The sequence below is a fragment of the Erithacus rubecula genome (assembly GCF_903797595.1).
Source record: "Erithacus rubecula genome assembly, contig: SUPER_Z_unloc_4, whole genome shotgun sequence".
Taxonomy (NCBI): Eukaryota; Metazoa; Chordata; class Aves; order Passeriformes; family Muscicapidae; genus Erithacus; species Erithacus rubecula.
In genome coordinates this window covers 2,391,774-2,403,802 of record NW_027635670.1, presented here as the reverse complement: position 1 = coordinate 2,403,802, position 12,029 = coordinate 2,391,774, and the positions used below count along the sequence as shown (strand labels likewise).

The 12,029-nt window shown below is 38.8% G+C and overlaps 1 protein-coding gene across 2 annotated transcripts in view; it reads right to left on the bottom strand.

Moving 5' to 3' along the window:
- The window catches only part of AP3S1 (adaptor related protein complex 3 subunit sigma 1), a 28,369-nt gene extending 16,462 nt beyond the window's left edge, over positions 1 to 11,907 (bottom strand). For both annotated transcript variants that reach the window (XM_079331536.1, XM_079331537.1), the window contains exons 1-3: positions 11,774 to 11,907; positions 9,736 to 9,827; positions 7,129 to 7,240 (exon numbers count right to left, since the gene is read on the bottom strand). In XM_079331536.1, the coding sequence (XP_079187662.1) occupies positions 7,129 to 7,240; positions 9,736 to 9,827; positions 11,774 to 11,842 (273 nt within the window). In that variant the 5' untranslated portion in view covers positions 11,843 to 11,907. The remainder of the gene's footprint in view (positions 1 to 7,128; positions 7,241 to 9,735; positions 9,828 to 11,773) is intronic.
- Positions 11,908 to 12,029: the final 122 nt, after the last annotated feature.

Here is a 12,029-nt window from a genome sequence, read left to right as displayed (position 1 = left end):
AGATCTATTGATCTTCTATCAATATCTTCTATCTTAATGGCGAGAAAATAAACTGCAGCTTGTTGAAAATTTTAATCAGTTTTATATGTTTCAAGGCCACCTCGTCACAATGTGTATTTAACATTATTTAACATATATTATTAAGCTGTCAATGTATGCAATTTTTTAATCAATTCTAACTCAAACACCATAAAGAAGAAATATGGAAGGTAAACACCTCATTTTGATTCTCTGTGCCATATGATCCATGAACCCCATCTTAATATTTGAGAGGCACCAGATTTCAAATTGCCTAGGCCCAGAAACATAGGAATAAGAAACCATTTTCTGACAGATCACATAATTGTTTAGGTTGGAAACCTGAAGATGAATGAGACGAACAGGTAAGCTAGCACTTCAACTCCAGCTCTAACCCAAGCCCGAGGGCCACATCCAGATGTTTTTAACACATGAGGCACGGTGACTCCACAACATCCCACAACATTCCAAAGCTCAACAACCCCTTCAGTGAAATTTTTTCTCTAATATCCAGTCTAAACCTCCTTTGGCACAAACCAAGGCTGTTTCCTCTTCTCATATTGGTTTTTCTTATTCCTGTTGTCCTCTTGGCAGTTTCTTCTTCCTTGGGAGAAGAGACTGAAGCATATCTATAACCTCCTTTCACATAGTTGTATAGAAAGATAAGGTCCCTCCACTCCTTCTTTTCTCCAGGTTAAACACCCCCAGCTCTCTCAGCCGCTCCTTGTAAGACTTGTGTTCCAGCCCCTTCACTGGTTTCACTGTCTTTCTCTGGACTTCGTCCAGCCCCTTAATATCTTTCTAGTAGTGAGGAGCCCAAAACTGGACACAGGACTTGAGGCACAGCCTCACCAGTGTCCAGTACAGAGGGACTGTCGTGGGCCTTACTATTGCTGATCTAAGCCAAGATGCCCTCAGCCTTCCTGGCTGCCTGGGCACACACTGGCTCATGTTCAGATGCTGTGAAACAGCACCCCCAGGTCTTTTTCCACTGGGCAGCTTTCCAGACACTCTGCCCCAGCCTGGAACACTGCAAGACTGTTGTAACCCAAGAGCAGGACCTGGCATTTGGCCTTGTCAAACCTCATGCAACTGACCTTGGCCCATCACCCCAGCCTGAATCCCTCCAGCAGATCAACACTCCCACCCACCACCAAGTCATCTGCAAATTGGCTGAGAGAACACTCAAACTCCCCATCTAGATCATTGATAAAGATATTAAAGAGGCCTGGCCTGGCCTCAACACCGAGTCGTGGAGAACAGCACTGCTGACTAGACTCCATCAGACTCCATCTGGATGTAACTTCATTCACCTCCATCTTTCTGGATAAAAGTCCTGCTCCTACAGACATTTATTTATATCTACAGCTCCAGTGAAAAAGATCTGCTTGACACCAGCCATTCCCAACTGCCTATCTCACATTAATAACAAGGATTACTTTTATATGTTAATCACTAATCTTCAGATCTTACTCACATTATAAAAGAGAAGACAATCACACCCTGCCCTTGCTATACCTACTACTACTACTATCGAAGTCTTTAACATGCTGAATTCAAACTACAAATTAACTGATGATCCATGCATTTCAAACAAGGATTATTCTTTAATACCAAAATACAAATCTGTCACTTAAACTAGAAACATAGAGCATATTCAGAGGCAGACTCAGGACAATAAGGTTTGGTGACAAGTTAACTAAGGAAATGAATATGTTTCTGTTAAATTATACTGAAGCTAGGTAAAGCAAGGATTTTTTTCTTAAAGCAGTTGTTAATTCATTGTGATAATAACAGCCTTCTATAAAGAAGGGATGCAAGCAAACAAAAAAAACTTGTTAAGCAGAAAAAAACTACACATTTGACAACATTTGCAGCAAAACAAATCACCAAAGATGTTCTCTTACTTTCCTTGCACCTTAGAAGAATGCAGTTACAAGAACGGTGTTGTTTGATATTAGCTGCAAGAAGAAGATTGGAAACAGTGTAAACGCAGCCTTTGTCCAATGGTTTTAGTTACAGGGCTTAAGAGCTTGACACTACTCCTCATACAAGTCACCAACTTTGCACATGATTCACACACTCTGACTTCGACGTTTGTCTAGTCCCTTGGAAAACAAAGGAACCCATTAAAAACAAAGGCAAGTCAAGAGTCCAAATACACAAGTAAAGTGTATTTAGTAGCAGCATACATGCTCACACATCAACAACACAAAAGTTTAATTTCTGTGACATTATTTTAGTAAATAAAGCTTCTATAGCAACACTTGATTCATTGTTGGAGTGGTTACTTTTAAACCTTCACCTATTACATAGCAAACCCACCACACACTAAATAAATTCACAAATCTCTGCTTAAAACGCGTGACCAGCAATGTGCAACAAACTTTTTTAATCCAGAGGAAATCAGCTGGCACTGACTATTCCTTCACTGAGATTTTTCACTGACTAAGGATTTCTCATGGAAACTTTGAAACTTTGGAAATTTCCTCCATCTTCCATTCATGATGGATTCATTCACCAAGAATAATGCCAGAAATGACAAGGTCTGCATGTATTATAAATGGTCTTTTGAAACACTGGTCTGTAAGGTAAACTAGATTTTTTACACTAGCATTTCGTGGCCTATTTTAAGATGACTTCAATAACTGCAAGGGTAAATAAAATCAGAGTCACTTCCATCAGAATTTTAGTTGAGTCAAATGAATTGCACACTGTGGCAAGTAGTGCTAAAATTTAAGTACTTCAGTAATCATTTCAGATGCTGCAGACTTGTAGATCAATAACCAGAAGAGAAAACATATAAATTATTTTGGGACAGACACACCTCCACACACATCAGTTCAGATGTACCTTGTGACATTACTGGAATAGCAGGAACATAAGGATGCATGCAGAATTAACAACTAGCTCCCCCTTGTGATTAATTTTTGAAATGATAATATTTTATGATAAAAAGGAAAATAAATGCACATCTCCATGTAAGCAAACAGAAAACGTGAAAAGAAAAACAAACCCATACACCTTTCTTTTGCAAGAGATATGTTTTAATAAAGACAGATACACACCAGGAGCATAACTTATATGAAACAAAGTACCAAATTTTTATTGAATATGTGAAAGCCAGGACTACTCAGCCATACATCAAAACATAAAACATCACCTTTAAAATTAAGGGCTTATTTTTAAAATAAGCAAATAAGACAAAAAAGGAATAAATCATAAACTAGTAGGAAGACAACAAGGGCAGCAGAAAACTCAGAACACCTAATAAATTAAATGTATCTGAACTTAGATAACACCAAATACTAACAAAAGCAGGCACGAAAGATTAACTAAAAACAACAGGAGTAACTCATACCAAGAATATCCCCTTCTTCCTTAGCTAAACAGCAGTGGTAAACCTGAGGACAGAAGTAATTCAATCTGCCCAGCCATATGCCTGTTTTTTATTTAATTAGCATAAAAGCATCTCTGGTCAGGATCATTTATCATTAAGAACTGAGAAAAACATGTTACATAAACTGCACTGCATTTCTCACATGCATCTCACCGAACACCATTACCTTGAAAGACTGCTGAATTCCCCATGGAAGACTGATCTCACAGACTGCTGCTTGCTAACTCATTATGTCTTTGAAATACTCACAAATACTTAGAGCTGACACAGGCCCTGAGGTCCATAAGATAGTTAAAGTACCACTGTAAATGCCCCTCATTTTTTTCCTTATGGCAGTCTACTGGCTGGTTGTGTCTTCACAAATATTTTCCTTCCATGCACTAAAACCTTACACTTCACAGGCTAACACAAAGACACTAAACCAGCATGACAGAATTTACACAGAATCCAAAACTGCAAAACCTAAGCATATCACAGATGCTGACCTATCACGCAATGCAAGCAAATATGATAAAAGAAACTTGTCTTCATTTTTAGAAAAAGGTCAAAAATTAATAGTGTGAATTTGCCTTAGGTGTTCGAACAAAGAAATACAGGTTGAAGAAAGTATCAAACCCAAGGCAGATGTAATGCATATGCATCAAGCCTGGGTAAAGAAGACTTACCTGTGGAACAGCTCTGACCTAATGGGGAGGTAAGTGACATTCACAGTGGTGTCTGAAGTATCTCAACAAAAACTTTCTGCTGAAAAGAACTGCAGACTGCCATATATAATCTAATCTCCCATGCATTTATTCAGTTTACATAACAGAAATCTCCAAAATCATATACAGAGTTCATTTCACCAGTTTACTTTTCATTATAAACTGGTCCCTTGTATATTTACTTACTTAGACAACTTATTATATATGTGACTCATAACAAAGACCAGATGTCTTACTCTTACCCGTGTTATCTCTAAACTACAGTAAACAAAGATGTATAAAAATGGTTCAGCACTTCTCAGAAAAAAACAAAGCTTAATTGCTCAATTCAATATACCTGTGTATATACTGTTAGTCTATGTGGCATGTGGGATTAACAAGTAATAATAAACTTTCTGAGGGCCCTCTGTCAGTAAAAGATACATTTGATTCTGATTGCTAGGATTAAATAGATCCTTCTTTTGAGACAGTCTAGAAATTAAAAACATTTAATTATTCTCTATACTCTTAATATTTAATATATCTCTAATACTCTACAGTATAATCAAATGGTTGAATTACAATGATTAAGAGAAATTGGAATCCTCAACAGCTGTAGGTACTGTAGTGAGACTGTATGATTAATAAACAAAATCATACATGTCAGAAAAACTTAGTATTTCTGCAAACGGAAATAGCATTTTTATTATTTCAGTCTCCTTTAAACAATTATGTTGACATGTAATTAGCTGGGCATTTTTGGAAAAATGTTAAATACAAAGAGATTAAAATCTATTGAAATATTTTTGATACGAGAAGCAAAAATTCAAAAAGTTTGAGGGCTATATAATTATGGGTATTAAGGTTTAAGCAATTTGCTTCAACACCTGAATGTATAATTTAGGTGACACTGTCTATGTATGAATATGCTTCTTTTCTCTGTTCATAAATATTTTGGCAATTCCAAGTAAGAAGACACACTATGTAACAGGCAACTAAGCAACCCTGTACAACAAACTGCTAAGAACAGGCACAGCCATTGCATACCTCACTTGTTAATGCTGTTCAGATATTGCAGAATGCTCCATGACCAAAGATGATATAACAATCCAGAACAGATTGCTCCTGCAACACTGGAGCAGCCATCCTGAACAGCTCAAGGTGTCTGTGAGAAGCTATGCAACTTCAAGAAAGGTCAGCAGGGAACTGTGAGGCTTTAGAGACTCGTAGTGATTCTACAGTGAAATAATCAATTGATAACAGTCCTGTGTCTCAGGACAGATTTTACTTATGCAATAAATTAATTATCTTGATGTGGAAGCTTTTGAAAGGCTTAATAGTAAGCTATATTTACTGTTATATATATATAAAGATATATAACTGAGATCCATTTTATGCAAAAACATATATCACTTAACGGTGTGAAACTAATTTTTGCCACATCTGAGTTCACTAATGATCATCAGTGAAATTATTTATTTGCCAGTTTTAAGTTGAAAAAGATCACTGATTTAGGCAGAGGTCTCTTGACCTAGGAGTGCCCATATTACCAGACATGATATTTGTTACAAGGCTGATAGAGACATGCTTAGTAGTTCAAATACTGGCCACGGCACCAAGCCTGCCTGAGTTTAAGAAGCATTTGAACAATGCTTTAAGGCACATGATGTGATTATTGGGGTGTCCTGGGCAAGGTCAGGAGTTGAACTCAATGGTGTCTGAGCTGGAAGGAAATTACACATGGAAGCCTTGCAGAAGACATTCTATCTAAGCAGTCAGTGATCTTGAACGGGCCCTATCTGCTCTACTGGGCTGAGCAGCCTGGATCTTCTTAATATAATCTCTAACCTATGAGGCCCTTGGCAAAAATGAACTGCAGGAAGGGAATATACTGATTCTGACTAAGAGACTGTTGCATGTTTAGGGGTTAGTCATCCATGTAACACAACCTGAATAGACGCAAGCCTGTGCCATGTTGCAGAAATTCCTAGGCTAAGGGATAAACTCAGCCAGTTCATTGTAACAGCGGAGCCTGCAAGCAGCTCCCACATGGAAACCAGAACCTGTATGGCCTCACCATGACCTCAAACTGCAGCAAGAAGTTCTCCTGTAAATAACCTTTAGCAAGCATTGTTTTCCTGTGAGGAAATTATACAATAGCTCAAAGATTCAAAAGAGGGAGAGTTTCTCTCCATTGAAGGATCTGCTCTGCCCCATGCACTGTGGGAAAACCCTCCCAGGTGCCACATGAAGTTGGCATGCCCAGCACCTGAAGGGGTGTAAGATTTACCATCTGCACTCATCTTCTCACTCTGTTCTATTAAGCAGTTATCTTATTGACCCATTTGTGCTGTTGAGCTTTCTTACTGAGATACAGAAAGAATCTAGGCTTATGGATCTTCTTTCTCCCAGTCAATCCCCACCTACCACAAGTCACCTGATGCAGAACACATACCCAAGGGAGCATTTGCTCTCATTCTCTAGGGCATACCTGTAAAAAGCTCATAAGCCACAAGGAAAGTTTAATCCAAGGAAATTTGGGACATATTTATGCATTATACATTTACAGTGAATCTATACATGTATGTATGTGTGTGGGAGTCTGAGGATATATTAATATACATAAATATGTATTTGCACACAGAGCATTGCCTATCAGAATTCTCATAATCAACACTTGTACAGCAGATGTTTGAATTGCGCCATTTTTACCTACAGCCAAAAAAGGGTCTTGAAAAGCTAAAATAAAAATTAGTTTGTGTCCAGGAGGCTCCCAACAGTTTCCTCACTTTCTCATCAACTTGGGAAATGACTGTTTTAAGGACAGCCCAGAAAAGTGCAAACAATCTGAAAATAATACTCAGTACTTCTTGGTATGTTCACAGTATAAAAGCAACCTTCCAAATATTAACCAAATAAGGCAAGCAAAATATTTAAGTCCTAAGCTACTCCAAAGTTGAATTACAGTTATTAAGAACTAAAAAAAACCAAAACCAAAAAACCCACAAAGCAGAAAAAAGAACTTACTTGTATGAGGTCTAAAATACCAAGCTCGCTTTCTGAGGAATCCACGCAGAAGACAAAATACAAGGTGGCATAATGTCGGTAAATTAGTTTGTTATCAGACCCACCTATTAATCTAAAGAGGAAATAAAACCGAGAAAAGCTAAGTTAGCATCTCAGGAAAAGCTGAGCAAATCCTCACAGTTATTTCAATTAACAGGAGGCCTATTATTGACAGCTGGAGCTCTCCCAAATCCAACTATACTGCAACTTTTGTTTTGTGATATAATTCCAATGGAAGACGAAGTATCAAGACAGACCAATTTACATTTACCACACAAGCAGTTATTGTTATCCATATGGATATAAAAAGTACATCAACATGTGCACCTTTTTATTAAAATCAATTAAAACAGATCACAAAAAAACAAGTATTGAATGTACTTCCATTCCACACTAGCAGGCAGGCACTGCACAGGGAATAATCTGCTTTGCAGATTAACGGTGTATGCCTATGAATCCTTCCCTGACCTTCTCAGAGGACCATCAAGAGAAAAAAACCTCTAATGAAGACTGGCATTTGGATTACAAAAAATTAGATTTATGATCAATTTAATAATCAAGAGCATGTAACACATGTGCTACGAAATGTTTGGTATCTTAAGAAGTAGGACCATATTTCAAGCAATAGTTTATGACCCAATCTTACAGTCACCAAAGCAATTTAGTTTTATGGACTCACTAATCATCATGGCACTGAATGAGAAGATGTCTGAAGAAGTAGGTTCTTCCACTCTTCTGCTATGGCCTTCCAAAAAAAGGCACATAAAGCACAGGAGAGCTACATCAGATCACTGACATTTGATTTGAGCTGTGAGAGGCCCACTCTGCCAGAACCAAAAGTATTTTTTAGGCTGAACCTACATGGCTATGACTATAGCAATTTTTCCTTAATTCTGTACCAGAATTAAATCACCCATTTGGTGCATCAGAACTCATCCCTTTAGTTTCTGTCTTTATCATGAAGAGAGAACACAGAGATTAAAAAAAAATTTAAAAAATCTTTTAGGTCACTTTTGCTTAAGCACTTTGCATTAATGCTTGGCAGAGAGCAGGGATGGGGGTAGGGAAGGGGAACCCTTTGTTTCTGAAAAGCAGGAATTATGTTTATGTATCAGAGAACATTACTGCAAACAAAAACATGGCAATTAAAGTTTCTTCTTTTGTGATCTATTTACCCAATTCTTTCAATTACTTCATACTTGAAGTACACACAGTTCTACACATAAACTGTTGAGACCTTTGGGTAAACTGCAAACCATAAAGTGAACCCTGTTCTGAAAAAAAAAAAACCTCAAAAAACATTGAAATGGTAACCCTGTAACTAAGCAGTAGGAGGAAAGCCAGAATTGTGTTCTCTGTCTCAGTTTATTCTTGTTAAGCAGCTGTGATTTTTTAAAAAGCTCCAAATGTCTTCTGCCTTTCACTTACAGAATTCAAGCCAGAATGTTTCCAGGCTGAGATCATCTCCAAGAACCTAATGATAGAATCACCAGTTGAATAGTTGGAAAAGAATAATTTAAATTTTAAAAACGGGTATTAAAAAAATCAGGAATCATTTTGATCAAGAAAAAAGACATCCAAGCTGGTTATGGTACAGCTAAGCATTTAACTGACTCTGCACACAGAAAAATCTAGGTGTTAGCAGACCAACTTTCAGTATCTAGATAGTAGATACAGATAGTATTTAACAGACTACAACAACCTCTACGTCATAGACTGGAGATCATGAGCTTAGTCCATCAATTCTAACCTCTTCCTCTAGAAGGTGGCTTTATAACTATTTACTCTTGATGGATAACAAATACTTTAAAATAAAACACATCTCCATTTCAGATTTTCTTCAGCTAAAGCAAGATGACCTTCAAAAACAATGAAGATAATTAAAAAAAGACTATTTTGTGTCTTACAGAGACAGAACACATAAGTCTCATTTTCGTCCTACCTTACTTTATTATTTAAAATATCTTAGTTGAAACCTTAAAACCTGTGGTTTTTTTCTTCCTAGCTCATACAGCAAGCCCAAATCCTGATAAAAAGGCTGAGGAATCCTACTATCAAATTTTAGGAGTTCAAGCCAAAGAACAGCTCCAAAAAATATAATTTTCTAGAGATTCAGGTCAGCTGGTCAGAGCATGGTGCTAAAAACACTAAGGCTGGGCCATTCACTTCAGAGACCTTGCAGGTCCCTTCAGAATCCAAGGGGTATGGCAAATGCCAACGCCTCTTAAATGTGACCAGAAATCTTTAGCTTGATTATAGCAAAACAACATCTGCCTGTTCCTTCCCCATCTTTGCATTTGAAATAATCATGGCACTAGATATGGCACTGTGGCCATTACAGAAGCAGGAAAAAAATATTTTTATTGCCTGAGACATTTTGGTATATATAGTTATGCTTCAGTTAGTAAAAAATATGTACAATTGTTGCAGAATAATGTAATTCCTTGTGTATCAACAATTCTGAAGTGCCATGACATTTACATTACAGCTGGCAAAAGCTGTACTGCAATCAGAAGTAATAATACTTGAAAGTCAGTATTTGGCATTTATTTCAAACTTGATACTTACAGTCCTCCTTCTAGAAAATTACAGACATTTTCATCACGTTTTGATACTAAATGGAAAGTTTCTCTGATAATTTGTTGCTGCGTATCTTCACTCTGCGGAAGAAAATACATTTTGCTAAAAAGGATTGACAATGCACAGTTTTAAAACACGAAGCGTGTCAGCACTCTCAAACCATCTACTTCTGAAACCTTAAATCTGTCAGTTAACAAGATGCGTATTGTTTGTGACATTTCAACACAAAAAGCCACTATTTACAAGTTGCAGGAGAGGTATTGGTGAGAAATGTAGAAAAATGATTGTTTTTAAGGAACATCTGCAAAAAATTATTCTAAATCTAGTTTTCTTAGGTAAACTGGAAGTATTCTCAAGTAGCTTGAATTTTTTGTATCTGTAACATAGCATGAACAGCTTTGAAACTGTTTTTATCCATAAACAGAGAGTAAAGCAAAGTCCCCAGAGCTTGAAGGGAGAAGGGAAACTACAAATCCTACAATATGTAACACTTCCAGAAATACCTTAAAATACTGGGGCACCATAAGCAACAAGTTTTCCTAAGCCATGACCTTAACTCTCAGCAGATCAGAAACAACACTTCTGAGACTGAATTCTTCTGGCTCTTTAGAAATTTAATTTTTGACTTTGAAATTAGCCACAGGTTTACATTCTGAAAGACGAAATGATGACATGTACTTTAATTGCCATAAATTATTATTTCTCTACCTAACTCCAAAATATTATTGACCTCATTTTATGCAGTTTCCATTTTCACATATATATCAGCTAAAAGAGTTAGACACATTTTATAAGCTTTAGTATTATGAAAGAAAAAAATGCATCTTTTCACAGATCTGACCAAATCAATCTCTCTAGAAAGCAGATGCGTTGCCTCGTAGAAAAAAGCTGAGATTTGCCTCAAGTACTGGTTCAATTGACACTGAAGAATGCATAAGCTTCAAAATGTCCACAAACAAATCTACATTATTGAAATCACACAAAAAAAAATCCAATCTGTTCTATTGCACCTGTTTCTGTGCGCCAGAAAGTTTCTTAGTTTAATTTGGTTTCCACAAAACTTCAAAGCATTCTGTTGACACAAACAAGTTATTTTAGGCACTGAGAATTTCTTTTAAGCCCAGTTATGCAACCAGTAGATCAGAATGGTTTTACAAGAAAAATCTGGTATCCTCTGGCCATTTGTTCCTCTCCTTCCACTTCTGCTTTTGTCATACATCAGAAGGACCTGTATCACCTACAATCCTTTAATTCAAAACCCGACCGAACTGAAGTGTCACAGTCACCATTTCTGCTCTGAGGTGTGCAAGTAAGATGCATCCCTATCAATGAGCTAGGAGCTCTGTAATAGCCAGAACTGCAAGAAAGGGGCCACAAATCCAAGCAATTGTGCTGCTAGAAAAAGTTATTTGTTTACATAGCTTTAAGAAATACCAACTGTTTTCTTGTATTTAAACATCCAAGCAAACCTCAGCATATTTGCTAGGAAATAAAGCACGCTCAAAACATTATCTTAAAATCTCTTATCCTTGAACTAAATCATGAGTTGCCACTGCACTTTCTTTCCATTCAGACTGAGTGCTCCTGCTGCATTTTCAGACCTGCTCTGCTGCTTGCCTTCCGCCACGTAAAAGAATACTCTTTTCTGGTTCCTTACGTTCTCATGTCAACTGCAATTTCGTAGCACAGCGGCACTTTCCGAAAGAAAAGGTTCCGCTTAAGAAGTCGCTCTGCCAGCCCTGCAGGGACACGCAGCACCCCGCCAGAGAGAGAGCTGAGCTAAAGCAGCGCTTCCACACGGCAGCCGTGGGGCAGCCAAGCCTGCCGCTGGACGGGACTCTCCCCTCCCCGCTTCACCCCCGGAGCTCCCAAAAGGCAAGTCCCAGCAGAAACAGCGCCGGTTTTCTCCGCAGCCCCGCACACGGCCTCAGCCCGGCCCCAGCGCACCGGCCGGGCCGGGGAGCCTCGCGTACACCCCCCGCCAGGCCCGGCCCCGCCCGCCCCGCCGAGCCCCGGCCACCCGTACATAGCGCTGGTAGAACTTGGAGAGCCGCGGCTTGCCGTGGTTGTTGAAGATGAGGATGGCTTTGATCATGGTGGGGCGGCGGCGGGGGCCGGCGGCGGCGGCCGGACGCGCTGTGCTGTGTGCCGCTCCCTTCCTCTTCCTTTTCCTCTCCCTGGCTCTCGTTCCTCTCCCTGCCCCGCTCCCGCTTTCGGGCCGGTGCCGGCGCGGCGCGCGGACCACGTGACCGGCGGGGCGCGGCCGCTGCCGGCGGGACAGC